This window comes from Pyxicephalus adspersus, chromosome 2 (genome assembly GCF_032062135.1).
Source record: "Pyxicephalus adspersus chromosome 2, UCB_Pads_2.0, whole genome shotgun sequence".
NCBI lineage: Eukaryota > Metazoa > Chordata > Amphibia > Anura > Pyxicephalidae > Pyxicephalus > Pyxicephalus adspersus.
This window is the reverse complement of record NC_092859.1, coordinates 103444909-103465378: the sequence shown is the minus strand read 5'-3', so window position 1 is coordinate 103465378 and position 20470 is coordinate 103444909. Positions and strand designations below refer to the sequence as shown.

Below are 20470 nucleotides of genomic sequence, written 5' to 3'. Positions count from 1 at the left end.
CCCCCCCCCCAAGGAATGTCCCTGAAGGGAAATCCCTCTCCTCCACAATGCATACGGAGGAGAAGGAGTGCCCCCCTACCCCAGCGGCGGAAGTGGTATCGCCAGCCACCGGGGTAAGGGAAGGGAGCCACAACAAGGAGGCTCAAGAGCAGCGAGATGTTAACCCCTGCCAGACCGAATTTGGCCGGATCAACTAATAAAAAACTAGGGGGCGTTAGGCGGGAACAGACTACTGGCTAGGCCGTATCTGGCCTAAAGGCCAGAGTTTGCCGACCTCTGATATAGACTATCCATTGCAACCTAAAGATTGCTACAAATAGACAACAAATAAATATTGTTATTAAATAATCAGGTATGGCTCCACATATTGTAGATATATTGTTTGTTTAGAAACAAATGCAGAACAGCATATGATACTCACACGTCATGTTTAAAGACTTCCAGTGTGATTTTCTCTGGAGGTGCAGGTAAACTGGTAATATCTATGCCCAAGGTTTTCAAAGCTGTAAGTACAAAAACAAATACAAGAATAAAGTAGGAAAAGCTCTGCTACATACAATTTCTTATAAAACATTCATGAACACTAGGTTTTAACTTACTATATTTTTATAATTTTATACTATGAACCTCTGGCACAGGGTTCCTCAAAGCCAGGACTACATACAGGCCGTTTCAGTATGACCATTCATTTTTGACCCTTCATAAACCATTCTTTATCTGTTAGAGAGATACTAAAAATGTACGCAGATCCCAGCCTCGGAGACAAGTCGAAGGCCCCTGCTCCATTTAACGGTCCATTTATTATTGTTTGCCTACATTTTGCCCCAAATTCACCCATTCTTTTTTTTTTACCAGGATGTGAATCTTTTACATTTATTCTATTTATTACTATGGTTTTCACCAGTTTTTAAACCCGATTTGCCTGTTTTACTTAACACAAGATTTGTCAATGTTCACCTGGTAAATTTGGAGTAATATATGGCTTATGAACGGTCTCATTTTGACACGTTGTAGCCAGGTGACCCCGCTGTACCTTTTTATCGAAGGTGGTAAACTGTATGTTTGTAAGATAGGTGTTTTTGAATGGCCTTTTTCCATCTTTCTATGAATAAAGTGCAAGACTTTGGGCCTGATTTATTAAGTTCTCCAAGGCTGGAGAGGATACACTTTCATCAATGAAGCTGGGTGATCCCGGAAACCTGGAATGAATATGCTCCAGAATTGAAAACATTTGCTAACAAATGGCAAATGACTTTTAGGAAATCCATTCTAGGTTTGCTGGGTCACCCAGATTCGCTGATGAAAGAGTATCCTCTCCAGCCTTGGGGAGCTTTAATAAATCAGGCCCTTATTGCTTTTGGTAGAGAGATGGAAGCAAGCAGGCAGTTTTACCTGAATCTAAGCTGCTGCATTTTCTGAGGCAGAGATGGCTTTGTCAAAACTGTGTCACATAACAATAAAATGTGCAAAATGTAAAAAAAGACGATTTGCCAAAAAAGTTACCTTGCATGTTCCTAAAATTAACACTGGTCTTTTAGAAAAAGAACTTCATTTTCTACATCTTCCTAATGTTAGTGTTATTTTTTTTAAATAAACATTTATAATTAATTTCAATATAATTATTACGCTTTCATATTGTGCTCAGCAGCTGCTCGCAGCCCAGTGCCACAAGGGAGTCAATTAACCTAACTACATGCATTTGGAGGTGTCGGGGAAAGCCACAAGAACACCAGGAAGGCAAATGGGAAAATTCCTGGCCGTGATTAGAACCTAGGACCAAACTTCACAGAATGCTAGCTGCTGAACCACCCTACATCTTTTTGTATATAGTTTACATGGAAAATAGAATAATTATGTATTAGAGATTGGATTACTTTCTTAATTTATGTAACGACAAAGCTATCTTTAAATAAACAGTCCCATAGTGGGGAAAAAGTTCTGGTCCATAGGAAACAAAGTACCAGGGGTGATGTGGTTTGTCAGCAGCAAAGATAAAAAGTTTTTTGGTCCCACGATAACAAAACAAAATACTGTATATACACAAGTATAAACCAAGATTTTTTTGGTCTCAAATTGCCAAAAGAAAAAGAATCTCAGTTTATACTGAGGTGACACCTAGTGGCATACACTGGAACTGCATTTGTCTCATTTGACAGATCAGAGGTATCAAAGACTTTACACGAGGACACAGCTCCATCTACTGGTGGCTAACGATAATACACAAATGATCATTTAGGAGCAAATAACCTATTTAAAGCAACTCAAAAGTACAAAACTGTTACCTTCAGTGTACTGAGTCCCTGTTATGTAACCTTGTCCAGCAGGGTCCAGCATTCCAAAAACTGCTTCCACATTCGATTCATCAAAAAGACAGGGATAATCCAAATCTGCAATCCTGGCAAGCTTCAGCTTTTCCAGTTGGGATATGAGAAATTCTCTAGGTCTTTCTACAAATAGATTTTTTTAAAGCAGGAAAATTAAATGCTTATATTCCCCCGTAAACTAACATAAAAAGTTGACATTTTTTTCTAATGGTATTCCCCATCTGCAATTTTTTTGATGTATTTGGAGTAGAGAGGGGGATGTTTTCTCTTGTATTTTCCATCAGTAGATTTGATCAGTCATTTAACTGCTCATGTTGATATTTATCTGAAGATCTGTCCATTATACATGGCCTTCCTTTTACCGTACTCTACATTTATGTGATGAACAAACATGGCAATATTGGTGTCTACTTCATTGACAGAGGCAGCTGGGGATTCTGCCAGGGTTTTGTTTTTTTGGGGTTTTTTTTTGGCGGGGGGGGGCAGACAGGGACCTAGATAAATACAAGAAGAACAATTGTTTACTATACAGCAGAACTATATTTTGATAATAATTGTATTACTGTGATGGTGACACTCATATCCCCATATATACCAGTTGAACTTTTTTGTTTTTTTTTTATGTTACCCTGTCCCTTTTAAAGTTACAAAAGAAAACTTTCTGTGATGATTCCTTCCTGTCAAAGCCCCATGCAGACTGACTGCTCCAAGGTCCTGCATTGCTTGTCTTCCATGTTGAATGACAGCCAGAGTCATCCCACTTCCTCTGAGCCCAGGCTGTCATGGACACACCCACAAGGATACCTCTCAGGTAAGTAGTGCTCAGGTGTCAATATAATGAATGCTGCTTAGTCAAGGAGGAGGAACTAATCACTGACAAAAAGAAGATCATACAGGACACAAACATGCCGAAAAGGTGACAAAGCACAATAATGATTTATAAGTTGCAGTCCTTCCCCAAGGTAATCACAATACGTCTCTGCAATGGATTTTATTTTTTATTTACTCTCTTCAAACTCAATTTCAAATACCATCATGCGATCACATTGCAGAAAGAACAGTGTTGTCACCCTGACAGTGAAAAAATAACAATTCCACCGGAAGGACTAGGAAAACACATACTGCATCATATACATCATTCTTCTCAGTACCTTAGTCACCGTATCCATGAACAGTGTGGAGAGCAGTGACAGATTACCTGGCCGGTGATACAGCAGCAGGCTGGTCAGGTTGTTGACCAGATCTATGATTTTGTGTTCTCGGAGATATTCTTCACATTCCACCTCCCTGCTGCTCGCCGCCATGACTCCGCTCAGCGTTCCTGGTTACTAGGAGACGGCGATACGTAAACACTGGAGTCGCCTCCTCTGTATCCCGGAAGTGATGTCAGAGTTCTGCCCTAGGCCCAACTAAGCTGTCCCCGTTTGTGCTTTTTTATAGAAGTGGCTGGAGGAGCCATTTTCTCGGAGACCAATGCTTTTGTTTTAATTTAAATCGGATGTTTGCATAAATATTGAAGCGTCCTTGTCGCAGTAAACCTGTCAGTGCCTGAAGTGCTGATAATACAGACACAAGTATTTGTTACAATCATTTCATAACTCATAGCTGTTCTTCATTTGTAGGGGCTACCCCCTTTTCCTTGTCGCCCCTTTCATTGCTCTGATGTATCATTCACCATAAAGAAAGTTATTACCAGTTACGTATTATTATTATTATTATTAATAAAGAGTATTTATATAGCACCAACATATTACGCAGTGCTGTACATTAAATAGGACTGTACTTGTAAGTAAAGTTTGGTCATTCAGTCCCCTCCACACACTCTTACTTAGGATCCTAATGGCCTTCTCAGTTTCCATCCAGCAAGCTCCCCCATAGACTTCTATGGTGCATGGGGTAACCACACATAGTCTTGCTGCTCCATAGAAAGGCAATGGTGGGCCAGCTGGATGTACACAAAGAGAAGGAGTTGTGTCCGCCAGGATCTCTATGGAGGGAGAGGTTTGGTTCCCTTAGGCCTGAGAAAGAGGGGCAGCAGGATAACCAAACTTTGGTTAAAAAGCAGTTTTCAACCAATCCCTAAAACATTGAATTTATTCCCTGAAGCAAGAAGAGGGAGGGTAAAAACACATTTGTGGGTATACCCACCGTGTTATTGTTCATGCTCTGTATACCATGTATCATTGTGTTTTTGGCTGCTGGAAAGTGGCTGATAAATCAGATCAAAGCTGCATTGTTGTGGCTTCTACAGATTTGTCCTGGCCTAGGTTACCATGATATTAGTACAGGTAGTCCCCGGGTTACATACGAGATAGGGCCTGTAGGTTTGTTCTTAAGTGGAATTTGTATGTAAGTCAGAACAGGTACATTTTTTTAATAGATCCATTTAGGACAGATGTTTGTCTCAACATATTAGGCAGGGTGGTGTAAGTTACTGTATAAAATCCTCACTGTGAGTTAATCACAAACAAAGCAAAAAAAATCTTTATGGAGCTTGGACATTCATTAACTTCTAAAGCAAGCTGTGCTTTGATATGCAAAAAGAAACAACTGCAGTTTGTCTTGGTCGTTAAAGAGTTACAAGAGGCTGCAGAAAGAACTTGGTCCTTAAGATCACCCACAACCTCACCTATATTTAGCAAAAGATTTCTTCTGCAAGTCATGCAAACCGCCCCCTTCAAACCTCCATTCTGCACACGAGCGAGCAGGGAAGCTTTGTTCATATCTAGGTGTCTGTATGTCAGATGTCCTTAACCTGGGGACTACCTGTACTTCTTTCATGCCAGCAGTCTGTTACATAGATGGAGGTACTTTGTAATTGTGCATTGTTTCTCATTTTCATATATTCCATTCTTCATTATATTTTGCTAGCCATCAGATTTCGCTACCTGGAAAGTAGGAAACCTTTAGGGTTTGGTTCTTGGTTAGGTAGGTAGGTTAAGGCACAAGGCATGGGTGGTTAAGGTTAGACAATGGGAAGAGGTTGGTAGGTCAGGCACTTTTTTTAGGTAAAGCGTTAAGATTAGACATCATGAGAAGTAGGGTTAGATAATAAGACTAGGCAACACTAAGAGACTTCAACACTGAACCTAACAAAATCTGACAGCCAAACTTATTATCTCTCTGAGAGCAGAAACAGGGACACCTTTAACCCCCACATTATGCAGGAAAAGGACACAGATCAGTAGGAATTATTATACTTAAACTATAATAGGTAGTTTGGTTTTGGTGCTCTGACCCCAGCACTGACAATTTTGAACACCAGTGGTTGCATTTGTCATTAAAATGGGTAAATATTTATCACTAGGGTTAGCAAGGGTTGGGTAAGTGGCTACTGCTAGGGCTAGCACATGTGGACAATTAACCTTTCACACAGTTTAGGGATATCTTGTATTCAAAAATCATTTTATTTCTTCCTCTTTTCTGCTCCATTATCTTCTAGCTTTTTCTTCTTCTGTTCCAGCCTCATGATGATACACAGTGCAAATGGCATTACACTTTCGGAAGTGTTTCTACCCCAACACATATCAGACAGCAAGATCGCACCCTGCTGCGTACCTTGTAAACAGCCATTGTAATGTACTCTGGATTTACCTACTTTCTGCAGCACCAGTACTAAACAGGACCGAGAAATATGGAGATATGCAATTTTACCTTTTGGTTAAAGATCACTTCCACTTTTACAAATGCTCAATCAGGCAGCATATTATTGCAGAAAGGGACAAGCAATATTCTGCCTTACCTGTCTGTTCACTCCAAGTTTCTGGCACCTATTCTTGGTTGCATATATATATATGTATGTATGTATGTATGTAAGCTCTTCTGACCAGGGTCCTCTCCTTATCCTGTGTCTTTCTGTATCTGTCTGTCACCTGTAACCCCTCTTTAATGTACAGTGCTGCCTAATATGTTGGCGCTATATAAATACGGTTTATTAATATCAATAATAATAATAATTCCCCATTCTGAATTCTCCTTGTGTGTGTAAAAGTTGACACCATTCATAACATTCAAATCTTTATCATCTTAGCCAAAAAAATCCATTTATTAAAACAAAAATTACAAAACAAATGTGTTTTCTTACAAACATATAAATTATTTTTATTTACAAAGCCATGTTACAAAAAAATAAAGAAAAAACAAAAGAAAAAATAAATGTAAGACAATAACAATACATCCCTCACTGGAAAATATCTCCAGGCCAGGCACGTGACCATGGCAGTATCAATCAGATACATTTGTTCATTTTTAAACTATTTTTTCTTTTTTTTTTAAATTTTACATCATAGAATTTACTATTTACATCTACTTGAACATTTTGGGACGGGTTATATTTTGCAGTTTTGCACCACTGAAAATAGACCCCAGTGTTTTTAATGTATTTATTTTAAATACAGCTCCAGTTCAGCTTAACAGTCCATAAACATCCTTAGTATTTTCTTCCAAAAAAAAGAAATAAAAAAGTGTAAAATCCTTTACATCATAATCATCAACAATTTTGAGGACACTTCAAGTACAACGAAATTAAAGTAACTTAATATGCTCAAGCAAGTTAATTAACATTTTTGCCCTGGTCTTCAGTTTGTAAGAACTAAAGTACTAACTTCTTTCAGTCACATCAACTAAATGTAAAAAATAAATGATTCCTAACAATGGTTTTAAGCTGCATATGACTGTGACCTTTTCTGCAGAAAATATCATTTAAGGCCTTTGTGGAACCAACCCTAAACTAGAAGTGGACAACCTCCAAGGTTCTCCGGTTGAGGAACAGACACATCCCAGAAAATGCTGCTGATTGACTGAGAGTCAAAGGCTGCCATAAACTGTAAATTTATTTTAACCCTATCAGTACTGAAGGGCATTTGACATACCCTTAACAATCAAAGGGTACGACATGTTGATTACATACACCATGGAGAATATTCTACACTGAACCAAACTGAAGCTCCCACAGTAGTTGTGGAACCCTGAGAAATTGTTAGCCTCCCTCCTTTAATGCAAGAGTGGATAAAAATTTGATCAGATTCCTCCCACCACACACTGCTTCTCAAGTACATTAAGTATGGAATGAATTACACTGATAGCAATAACACATAAAGGAAAAAGAGGAAAAGAAAATAGTATAGAAAAGTATGTATTGTAAAAATGTTACACAGAATAATGGGCATGTCATATTCAAAAGCCTTCTGGAGTAGCTGCATTCTGTTGTAGCAGGAAAGCACAATTCCTGTTTTATTTTGTTCCTACCGTTATCAGAGTTTTGTTCACGTGTCATGGTTGATACAGCATACCAAAATTAAAAGGTGTAGAGGAGAAGAAAAAAAAGGTTCCTTTAAAGAGCCGAGCCTCTGTTAGAATATGCTGTATAAATGTATCTTCTACAAAGGTCAATCATTGCTATGTACATTGTTATATTAATACAAAAAAAGGCAAACAAGTTCTGCATGTCACTTGTATGGCTAACAGTTGGCTTGTACACTGCAAAGTGTGGCAGATTCTGAGCTTCTATTGCTGGGAATGTCATTCAATTTCATTACATAATGAACCCATTCACCTTCAGAGCTATTTGCCTCATTCAATAGAAGCTTTAGGGAACTCACAATTAAGACAATGAGTTGTACTGTATTTATTTGTCCAGCTAGAAAATATCAAGACATGGATCCAGTACCATTTCTGATAACATCTGGTGTGAAATAGAAGTGTCCATGTCCAACACATGATGTATAATCTAATATCTAAAGCTGCATGTTTGGTACCAAGGACCACTACAAACATCCTGGTATTTATTACAAAAAGAGGCCTGAAAATGGGAATAGAAAGGCTAAATGTATAACAATATGCTGAATACTGTGATTTAATATAATCTAGATTTTAATCTTCCTAATTATTTTTTAGAAACTATAGTAAAGTGCAGGATGATTATCAAGATCGTAGAAGTCTTTTAGGTTGCAGCGGTGATTTCTGCAGCAGTAGTTTATGGCTCTGGATCGATTTGAGTGAACACTACTTGGTGAGTTATATTAAAGGTCAACCAAAAATAACACTTCAGTTTGTTTTAAATTTGATTCATTTCTATTTAGGGTATTCTAATTTATGAGTTACTTCGCCTTTTAATCTATAATGATGGTGCTGCCCTCTTATAGCTGGATGCCCTATTATTTCTTATAAACCTACATTTGGGAAGTGTGACAATTAACGTGGATGGATTCATGTGGTTCAAGCCCCATGTCAGGTATCCATCTGTTTCACTTGGGCTTCCTCTACCAAGATTTAGAACTGCCTGCTTGTTTCAGTTATTGAAACCAAAACATTAGCTTTACATCCAGCAATGGCAGCTTTCATAATCTCTCGGTATAAGTCTGCTTTAGCAGGCCACTTTTCTAAAAGTAAAATTGTTGCTGTAATTGGGCAGTAATGTCTCTTCCAATTGCAAATTCAAACCAAATTAGGGTAAAAAGTAATGGCTAGCAGAAAGTCTATGTATTTCACAATACAGTTGAAGGTACTTTAATATTGGGACCTAGGCTCAGTGTGCTGCACATATTTTACATATTAATATTGAGCCGAGCCTTACTATTGGCATATAGCATAAAGGATATTTCTTACCACACTTTATAAATTCAGCAATTCTCAAGAATTACCAGTAATAAGAAATGGTTTCCAGCATTCGTTATCAAAGATTTAGGAATAAAATACAAAGAAGAATCGGAATATTTTGGCTCATTTCACACTGACAGGCGGACATGTTAGAACCTAGGTATATATCAACTGATTTTCATGTCATTTCCCTGTATTGTTGCAGAACACTAAGGCAGTAATATGTGTTTGTGGACTCCTTGTAAAAAAAAGATCACGGACTGATGGGCTATGGCAATTATAAAATACTACTTGATTTAGTCAACGTGATCTAGTTTCTCTTGATTTTGTTGATTTAGTCAAAAAAAACAAAAAACAACTTAAGTGGTAGTGAAGACCAATTCACATGTTATTACTTAGACCTAAAGCATCAGTAGTTGATCTGTTTATTAAGAACAGAACAATATTTTCTCCATGTATCTACTACCCATATGATGGTTCGACTCTTTGGGGAGGAAACTAAGACAGAGGAACTAGAGAACATATGGTTAATGGAAAGTCTACCTTCTAATTTTCTAACTTGAACTGGGAAAACTAAACATATAATCTAAAAGTATTGGTATTCAAAAAAGGTGTATGAATCAATTAGTGGCAAACTAAGCAAAAAAAAAAATAAAGAAAAAACAAAAGAAAGAAAAAAGTTTATTACTTTCCAGGGGACTCTCCTGAATACGAGTACACCAATATGCTTAATTCCCAGGGAACTGATTAAGTATATCAGACTAACGAACTCGCAGATTGAGGGATTCGGCACAAAGACATTCAAAATAATTGCATTTACCCTGGAAGGTATAGTCAGATATGCAGTGAATAATTTTGCCCTTATCTAGTGTCTGTAATCCTTGTACAGATTAGGTTAACACATTTTATTTAAACAACAGCTTGTATGTTCACCTATTTGCTGGGCAAGATTTTCACTCCCCCCTTAATGAAAGAGACCCCTTGGCTTCCAATTATCAGCATTCTGCAATACAGAAAAATACAAAGTATGGCAGCACATTTGATTTCTATGAAAAAAAAATATCTAGGGTTCCTGATGACATTTTTTTTAGCCTTTCAAATATACAGACCAAACCACACATAAAATGTCTGCAGTAAGGCAAACTAACTTTGTTTTGCTGGAAGTCTAAAGCAACATTTACAAAAAGATCAGTTGGAATTTGCAAGTGTACAGTTGTACCCCTCATTCTACAAGGCACTGTTTTCTCCAAGTATTGTTAGCAAACTACTTACTTAATACACATTCCAGAAAAGGGAAACAATTCTCTTTGAAAGAAAAGCAAGAATTTGAGAAACACATGTGATTACAGTATACAACTTCCCAGGTCAAATATTCCAAGGCTGATGGGCAAATGAAACCAGCTTATGTGTATTGCTTTACTGTCAGCATTGGCTATATTCTGGCCATAGGTTCTTTGAGGCATTAGTGCTATATGGAATTGTTATGTTACCTTTACATTTTCCTGCCTGGACCTTTGGGAAAAAGAGGGATAGACACACTTCTAGACATGGATTTAAAGTTCAGAGATAAAAGAAAAATGTATTCCAAGTTTTAGAAAGAAATGGATATTTAAAAGGAATGTAAAGCAGCAAAAGAAGAGGCAAGATTTTTCAATTTCAATCCTCAGTTTCAGCACACCAGAACGAAAAACAATAAATAAATAATGACCATATGTAAGATCCTTACAATCTTAAAAAAACTGTGCAAAAATAACCAAGATATGTACAGATTATTTCCATCTTTAGAAATATACAACATAACGCATATAAAAAAAAAATATAAACATTGCTCTGACTTTTCTAAGTTGCATTACTCAGTCTCAAATCATTTCAACAAATCATAAATTAATATAAAATTAACACTAAATAACAACAACAAAAAAGTCCTTAGTATCCTTAATGTTTTCCCCTGAACAATCTTAGCTCTAATTCATAATTTTATATATTATAGTTACTGTATGAAGCTGTATAGGAAATCCAAGCCCACCATTATGATGTAAATTAAGCCAACATATTAAGTGCACTTTTAACACTGTTGAGACAGAAAGAGTTCAGTATGACTGAAAATTGCAAAGCTTTCATACACACAGGTTTGGACACAGGGTGAAGCAGACCTTGCAGTACAACAGAAGATACCATGTCATGTCAAGGTGATCTTGTACAGTCTTCTATATCTGGCAGTGTTTTGGCCTCTGTAATTTGGAATTTTAACATATTCTCTTGTACAAAGTCTACACAGTAAACTGTTATACAGGGGCTGGTGGAGTGGATCAAACAAACATTGTAGAAAATAAAATCCCTCTGTCTCTGACCCCATTTAAGCATTTATTGGCTTTTTGGAATCTGCAACTCATGATCTCTTCTACTCCTGGATTTGGCCTCACAGAAGTTTGTGGCGAAACAGACCATTCTCTGCCCATGATTTTCTATGAAACGGATGATCAGTGACTGTCACAACCAGCTCCTCTCTACTCCATCAGTCCTTGCTTAACAGTGTAGCCTCGAGGGATCTTTGAAAAGTTATTTGCCAATGAAAACTAAAACACCCAAAAATGATTCTTGGTCCAGGGAGCCAAATATAATGTTATTAAAATAACACTGCAGCAACTTGCTGGATGGCACATTTTCACAGGGTTTTTTTGGGACAAATAAAACATTGAACCCTAATATAAGCAACTCCCCTTCCCAATTCTAAGGAAATAAGAAAGAACTTACTGGTTGCTAATCCCAGGAAAACAATAATATTCATTATTTGCTAAAGCGGTATGCAAAAAAGATGGGAAAAGTTTTTTGTTTGAAGCAACTTTCAAGTAACTGCTATCAAAGAGGTGCCCATTCTATCAACCATGGTATTTCATAGTGGAGAAGGAAATCCATATGTACTTGAATATAAGCCTATTTAAGTATAAGCCAAGCAGCGCCATTTATACTTGAGAAAACAGGTAAAAATGGTTGACTCAACAATAAAGTGAGGGGCGGAGGGGTTGTACAGGTATAGCTCACTTGTCCTATTTCTAATCACCAGGTCGGTGCAGTAGCTGCCTGTCAAGTATATTCTCAGCTGCCTGCTGCATCATTCAGAGTTGTTGTTTAGAGCTGTACAGATGTACTTTCCTGGCTTTTACTAATATAAATTACTTACTTAGCCTTCTATCTACAATAAGACCAAGTTAACCATTTATAATTATGGTGGATAGTGGCTTGAGGGAGTATATTACAACTATAAACAAGTGTATATGATGCAGCGGGCAGTTAAAGACACACAAGCAGGCAGCAGCTGCACAGAGGAGACACAACAGATGGGACTTAGACAAATCAGCTATACCAGTTTGAGATTAAAAATGCAGTGCCATTATGGTGACAATTTTTTTTATATTCAAGTATATATGGTATTTATTGTGGAAAGGGTAAAAAACAATATAGGTAGTTTAACGATACAAATGCTAACTTTGTGTAAAACAGGACCAGACTTTCTAGTAAAAACATGTGGTACCATGGCAAGTATCATCTCAAAATATGAAAACAAATTAAGAATTCTATATCAAGTGCAGCTAATGTAAATCCTATAAACTACACTTTCAACATTATAAATTGCAACTGCGTCCCTTCTGTCTCTAGATGCATTAATTTGCATACAACTACAATCAAAAAGATCTGGCCAATTCAATTGTATTGGCTGAAGTGTGCAAAATTATTACTAGACAAAATCCATTACTAAAGGAGTCAAAAGGAACATGGTTGAGCCTCCCAGCACACACCCAAAAATAATGAAGAGAATCTCTGAAAGGAATCTATTTGAAACAAATGGAAAAGTATTCACCAACATTATTTCCATATCTCCAATTGTTATTTATTTTATATCTAACAGGTACTTAAGTAGATACTATTTTATATATCACTCATTTTTTTTAATTTGTAGAATGGGTTAGAAGCAACCAGAATGGTATTATGGAACCAAATAGACATTCTAATGCTTGAGTCTTAACAGGGGGCTTAAAGACCCGGACCAACATTTGAAGCCAGAGGATTTTATTTAATAATGTGGTATTAACATCAGTGGCACACTGTTATAGACAATAAAATAATATTCACTTTAAAATAAAATTTAAAATGATTAATTTTGTTTTTTTGCAATGAGCAACCACATACTATATATGCACCACATTACCAAATAAGCCTAGAATGGGTTATGTCTCCAGTGTCATCACCAGAAGTGGACCTTACTCTCCCCACACTCATCTCATTGCACACCTATGTAACTGAGAAGTCCCTCAAATCAGGATACACAAAGTTACATCTAATAACCTGAAAACAGCCAACAAACTGGGAGATGCTCTGTAAGACAATGATGTGCTGCTCTTGTCCTTAAGAAACAAAATAAAACTTTAGTATGATGCTCATACATAAAGTAACAAGTTATATATATTGTGATATGGACATTTATTTTTACCCCTTTGGACTTAACATTGTTTTATTGGTTTGTTTTTCCTTCCAGACTATGAAAAGTTTAAATGGCAATTTGATGTCAAGGAAAGGAAAAGGAAGACTTATAAAATTAGGGAGGGTGTCTACCAATTCATTGCTGGCCCGGTCATAACAAATTAAAGAGCGGAACAGCTGTCTTCAGTTCATCTCCCATCACAAAAGAGGCCATTGAACAATACCCAGATATCTAGCTGTTCACTTTGTGATTGTAGCCTAACAATACGCAGTAACAGATGTAGTTGAAAACAACCTGTAATTATTTCACTCAAGTGCCATCCTCTTTTTGCTGCATTTCTCTTTAATGTAACTGATTTTAAAAATGATGAAATAAAGGGCAGAAAAAAAGGAGTACAGACATTGCTGCTATGACCGTTTCAGGGTCATAAAGGTTGGGAAGATGATGCTTCTTGAAGCAAAGGTCTCGAGGCAAAACGGTCTCATCTCCTAAAACACCCTTGTGGTCAAGAAGAAATGGTTTCTACAAAAAAGTAATACACCAACCATAAGTGGCAAAGCTAAAACTCCCAGTTTGGCTCTGTAAACTTCAGACTAACACGTCTCCATTATGTAGTTATGAAAGGCAACACACTGCCCCTGCTCGTTGCCAATGAAGAGCTCACGAAGGGCTGCAGATACCTCAAAGTACTTGTCTGATTATTTTTCAGCGTCATGGAAGTGTTCGTATTCTGCCAGCGCGGTTCACCGTCTTCTTAAAGACAAAAAAATATGAACCATTTCAAGTATAATATTACAGCACAATCAGGAATTTTCAGTGGACCTATTGTCTTGTTTATGATATAGCAAAGGTGAGCACTATTTTAAAAGATCAAAAAATTTAAGATCACTTCATCCTGGACAGATGGGTTTATAGATGATGCTTTGTTATCTAGGTTTTGTATATCATGTCTTGAACACAACATGTCACAATGCAAACAGCTTATTAGTTTCTGACAAATTTGCCATACAATTTAAAGGCACTGCAAGGTAAACTTACAGGGTGCAAAGTGCACTTATTTACTGCTATCCCTCAGTCTACTAAGGGATGGTGGAATTCTCATGGGTTGCTATAATTATTGCACTTTGCACATAATTCTTTGCCTTATTATTTAATTTAGAAAACTCCCTTCAGACAAAAGGCATACAAATACATTGATTCAATATCAGTGTATATAAATGAATGATATCAAACAGCTTTTTTAGGCACAGGAATGTTTGGACGAATATATTGTTAAAGGTTGGCTGCACCCCAGTTGATAGCAGAGATCTGCTACAAAACTGATCACAGAAAGTCAAAGCACAGGACAAATTGCCAACTGGGTGGTAACTTACTTGTTTGTTGTGTGCAGTATTTGATGTACTTGAAGTAGTAGATTGTGACAAAGCTACACTGCTACTTTTCCCCATCTGGTAAAAAGACATATAAAAAGTTAGTGTACAAAAACATTTAGCTAAAGTTCTAGCAAAAAAACAGTATAATGTCTAAACTATTGTAAGAGGAACTAGAGTATGCTTTGGGTTCACCAAATGCTTTTGCTTGTGTAGAAGGCAATAAATATTGTGTTTTTTTTTTTTTTTTTTTTTGCTCTTGGAACAGAATTTGGAGAACAAGTTCAGAGGACCATATGACCTTTCTGCTCTGTATTTGTTTTAAAAATGCATCAGTATATTAATCAAATATAATTAACTCCTTTATTTCATAGTTTTGCTTTCGGTTTGTCTTGAGGTGGCTGTAAAGGAGATGCTCTTTATATAGGAAGTTGTTGCCTAAAAACTGTTAGATTTTCAAAGAAAACTATGGTGTTAATTTACTAATGAAGTTCAGGCTGTTCAGTTATCACTCTGCTAGAGGCAATGCACTTAGTAAATATAGTAAAAATTTGCAAAGAATACCCGATCAAGTGAAGACAATGGTAAAATTATGGTTTTTGTACATTACTGGATGGCTGAAGTCAAAAAGTTTTGCCTTCTCTAAGCTCAGTAAATTATCCTATGCAACGTTAACAACATAAACACTTTTACTAAATCTACCCTATGTGTATTTCCAACACCCACCATGTGAACTGAAATGGTACCTAACTGAATCAACTGGAAAGCTATAACTATATACTATACTAAATACTAGAATACTTATATCCATAATTTTCATTAGAGACCGAAATTGTGTTTGAAAGCAGTTAGATGGATACTTTCCAAACTGAAATACAGTTTTTACATGTATCTATTCAATGGCCTAGTCATTATTATACAGAAAAATATACATTGTACAATAATAAAATATGCAATATAGTGCAACGTAAAAAAAACTATGCAAGGGCCAACAATCAAAACATGACAACGTAAAATACAATTTAAAAACAAGGCTACACCTGTGTGAGTTAAGGTATTTTAGTGCAAGTTTTTCATTCTGTATAATGTTTATTATATAGAGAATTTGATGTGATTAAGGTAATTAACCTCCCTGGCGTTCTAAATAATGAGTATTTTTAAATGTAAAAGCGGTAAATGTAAAAATACTCATTATTTTATTATTCGGCATCTGTGTAGCCTTGCGATGGGGGGCTGGCATTGCCAGGGGAAGCAGATGCCGGGCATCGCTGGAGGATGCCGCTGGAACGTGGAAACCAGGTAGGACTTTAAAATTCCCTGGCAATTCCACCCCAAATGTGGCTCCGGGGTTGCCGCTTTTGCCACTGAAAATGAACCCCGAGCCACACTCGGGAAAACCACCATTGAGGTTGAAAGGATGCCATTACAAAAGCATAGCTAATGTCCAACTACATTTCCTATGTGCATATATGGCCACATATGTCCTTCAATATGGCTGAACAGAGACATCCATCTGGTAGTTGGTGCACCTGTAACTTTATAGACCTAAATACCATAAGATGTGTAGCTTGGATATGGTCCACATAACAAATAACTTATCTATTAACTTACCTGTCTTGACATGGAGCTGTTTGGTGGATCTGGCACAGGAGATATAAGGTTTGTGGTGCTCTTTTTATGAACACTGTTCATACCAGGCATTTTAGTGATTTTGCAGGCCTTACTGCCTGCACTAGAGTTTTTACGCTTTTTACCCTCTGATTTGTCAAAGGGAAGAGGCAGCGAGGACACTGCATTGTGAACTGCCAGTGTATGTTCCCCAGGATGATGTACAAGGGAAGACACTGACAGGCTTGAGTCAATACTGCTAACAACCATACTCATGTGTTTTATGGAGTCCGTTGAGCTACCAGATAAAGAAGTCCTTCCTGGCGATTCCAGTTTGGCACTAATTGGGCTTGTTCCATTGTTTGCATTGTGCACAGACACACTATTAAAGGAAGCAGTCGCCTGATAAGAGTTTATTGTCGCATTAGAGTTCAAAACGCAGTTTTTCTTGTGGGACCCTGAAAACGTAGAAGAGGATGACGTCTGCAAAGGTAACGATGAAGAAGAGGTGGAAGAAGGCGCCTGAGGCTTTTTCTTTTTGTTACTTGAAGGCTCATCACTCCGTGAGGACAGGTCTTTCACTTTTGATGATTTGCCTGGTTTCGATTTTGACGGTTTATGTGATGGTGATGGGCTGGGGGTCGGCACTGGGGAAATGGCAGAAGGGGCTTTGAAAGTGGAGTCCATGATATTCAGAGTCGTCGTGACATGGGGGAATGCTGTGGTGTGTGAGGCGACAGAGTTTGTGTCAGATGATGAAACAAAGGATGCATTGGACAATATATAAGAGGAGGTGGTTCTGGAATTAGTAGGTGGGGAGGGCAGGTACACTGAACTTGGGCTGCTGAAGGGCTGCAGGACAGATGCAGGAAAAGGGCTGCCGGTATGAGATGCTGGAGAAGGCATGGGACTATCAGCAGCTGGAGGAATTTTTCTTAAAAGTAAACAGGAAAAAAAATATTAAGAATTCATAATTCATGCATATTTAAATAAAAAATCAGCCAATAAAAAATTTAGCCTAGAATTAAAAACATTTTGTACAAACAAAAAATCCTGTTTCTTATTTCTCCTTCTCTTCTTTATGTACACTACCTCTTTGCTCCCCACTGCTTCTCTCCTCCCCATGTCTTTCCCTTACTGACCCTCTGACTGGTAGTTTTCTCTACCAGCAACTGCAGGATAACAGTAATGACGTATCCAGAACTTCCAGGTATCATGTGACCTCTCAACATGCAGTGCACAGGCCAGAGCAGTCAATTGTCAAGCCCGCATATTGGCAACTGATAAGGATGAGGTCTTTAACCTGGAGCTTACACAAGGTTTGATTCCTGGAGGAACAGGGAAGCAGAAAATTTGGGGGAAGAAGAGTATAAGTGGGTCAGTGTTCCTTCAGTGTAAGTTTCAACAAGTAACCAAAGTAAAGGAGAACTGCTTGTTAGGAAAATTGTCAGATGATCCATATATATTTGTGATAATTTTGTATTTTTCCCCATATATAGTTGTATAGTTTCAATGATGTTTTTTTTTTTTTTATTATATACAGATGAAGAAAAAATTCTTTGTACCTTTTTCTACTATACACAAGAAGTTATGTTTTGTAAAAGTGCTGAATCCTTATTTTTGTACATCTGTTATATATATGTTGATGACCTGCAAAACAACTATTGTAATTTACTTTTGAAAACTTCAATAAAATCTTTGAAATTTAAAAAAAGTCAGATGAAATAGGCAGTACTGCAACTCAGGGTACCTATGCTTTATTCCTATTAGCAGCTATTATTTTCCTTAAATTACAATCTCACAATAATACACTAGGGCCATTCTGCTTCTTTTGATTACTTATGATTGATATTGGGATAAGAGAAATGCTAGAGCTCAGATTCTACAATAAAATTAAACTATAATATTATTAGCTGGCCCCAGATAAAGCATTTAGCCCATACAGGATAGAGGAAAAAGAAAGGGCTTTTTGGCAATAAAAGTCTCTTAAAAACCCCCAGAGGAAGCCGCAAGGTGCAACTCTTCAGGTAAAGAGATGACCGCCTTAAATCCCATATTATATGCACTATGTTTATATGCACTATGTTTGAACTATGCTATGTCTAGTAATGTCACAAATTTCACTTATTGTGTATACTTCGAAACTCTCACAGGTAAAATATCTATTTTTGTTTGCCAAAAGGCCCTTTTGTCTCTATCCTTTACATGCTGTAATACTTATTGATATGATTGAGATCCCTTATTAGCGTCTTTTAAAATACATTTTTGCTAGCCAAAATGTGATCACAAAATAAATAAATAAAATAAATAAATGGTCATTTACTGCACACTTACTTCCACATCTGTGAATTCAAGTGTTTTTCCACCATTGAATTTAACGCAAACCGAAATCGATCCCACCTTCTATCAAACACATAGTACCCTCGTCCCATTAAACGGCTGCCAAATGAGCAGAACTGCAAACAAAATGGAATAAGGGAACCGTTGTTATGCTTAAATGTGTCATCTACAAAATAAAACACAAGGTTAAAAAAAAAAGAACAACATAGGACGTTAACTATGTACAACTACTGTTAAAATGTTCAAAGTTTTACCCAATGTTAAAATTCTATAAACATGGACCACATCACTGGATGAGTCAATCAAAATGAACTATTTATCATTTCATCATTTTTCATTCAATTAATATTAAGACCTTAAACAGGCACTAGAACTCACAAAAGTCCAGCATCTTAGTATGTTCCCAAATTAGTTAAACATGGAATACTCAATATAAATTTCTGGGTAATCTGTGACATTCATAAATGCTTCTTGCATCATCAATCACATTCATACTTCAAAGTCAGGTTTGACTCCGATTGGTGGCTCTGAGAAAAAGCTTACTTTTTTTTTTTAAAGCTTTTAGTATGTGAAAGGCAGTAAGTATATAGTAAGTATATATTTATATAGTAGGGGTAGACAACTCTTCTATATAAAGTAAAAATGTTTTTTTTTAAAGGGGGGTAGCAGCACTGCCCCTTTTAGTCTTGATCGCTGCGGTGATCAAGACTTAATGAAAGCAGAGCCCCCCAGGATACCTACTTCATGCATCCCGGGAGGATCTGCCTGCTCCTTCAGAACATGGGCTGATTTTTAGCATGCACATTTTAGCATGCACAGAAGGGTCATTTTTTCCACCAAGGAAAAGAGATACCAATCTCATGCATGCGCAATGATATCGGCTCTCATTTTTTTCCCCCTTCACAGCAGCTATGTAGCAAGAAAAGACAGAAGAGAAGACAGAAGATGGCGGCACCCGGACAAAGGGGAATTCCAACAAGCGGATCATGGGAAGGACCAGCGCCATTGAGGGATCTGCAGGATTAAAGGTAAGTGTAATTTTTTTATTTTTAGTTTAGTTCCGAAAATTTTTATTTGAAAACCTAGCTTGATTGCTTGAGAAGTTAGTTTTGTGGGTTAGGATCATACCTACACCTGATTTATGTCTATAAACCCACAAATGAAATGTCAAAATTATAAAGAGGGTTATTTACAACCATAAAAAGAGGAGGCAGTTGCTTAATCTTGTCTTTTAGGAATGTAGATTTACTTTTTCACTCAAGAATGATGTTCGACTTATAATCTTTTTTTTAGGTTCTTACTTGGCAGCAAATGCATACACATTTCTGGATCCCTTGCATATTATCCCATTATGTAAGGCATACCTAACTGTTGTACGTAAAGTCGCTAAAATAAAAGAGGCTACTTACCGCAAGAGGTTTAGGATGATGCCCAGAGTAGTAACAGTCTAGTTTTTCTGTATCTTCTGCACCTTCAGCTTCCCCTTCATCACTGGAGAGCCGACTGGCCAGATCCCCTGCCACAGAATTTACAGCAGGCTCTGGCACAAACCCGCTATGGTTTGAAGAACTCGTGCTGTTGAGACTATTTGCAGAAGATGGTCTAAAAGTATGGCAAATGCAAAATTGCACGGTTACCTCAAGAATCCACATCACCAAAACGTTATACTTTCACTCTCCATACTAGCTTTCCTCCCTAGTTCCCCAACACTTTAAGCTACTCTTGCAGGTCTCTACCCACCATATACATCT

The 20470-nt window shown here is 37.2% G+C and overlaps 2 protein-coding genes across 5 annotated transcripts in view; both read right to left on the bottom strand.

The window, feature by feature from the left end:
• The window catches only part of EFCAB10 (EF-hand calcium binding domain 10), a 6057-nt gene extending 2355 nt beyond the window's left edge, over positions 1–3702 (bottom strand). Inside the window, exons 1-3 of the mRNA XM_072401683.1 lie at positions 3523–3702; positions 2283–2447; positions 422–503 (exon numbers count right to left, since the gene is read on the bottom strand). Coding sequence (XP_072257784.1) covers positions 422–503; positions 2283–2447; positions 3523–3628 — 353 coding nt within the window. The 5' untranslated portion in view covers positions 3629–3702. The remainder of the gene's footprint in view (positions 1–421; positions 504–2282; positions 2448–3522) is intronic.
• A 2639-nt stretch (positions 3703–6341) lies between these two features.
• Positions 6342–20470, bottom strand: part of ATXN7L1 (ataxin 7 like 1) — a 58391-nt gene continuing 44262 nt past the window's right edge. For 3 of the 4 annotated variants that reach the window (XM_072401675.1, XM_072401677.1, XM_072401679.1), the window contains 5 exons: positions 20129–20321; positions 18714–18835; positions 16383–17313; positions 14775–14849; positions 6342–14154 (listed from right to left, as the gene is read on the bottom strand). In XM_072401675.1, coding sequence (XP_072257776.1) covers positions 14113–14154; positions 14775–14849; positions 16383–17313; positions 18714–18835; positions 20129–20321 — 1363 coding nt within the window. In that variant the 3' untranslated portion in view covers positions 6342–14112. The remainder of the gene's footprint in view (positions 14155–14774; positions 14850–16382; positions 17314–18713; positions 18836–20128; positions 20322–20470) is intronic. The other variant, XM_072401676.1, reaches the window with a different exon arrangement.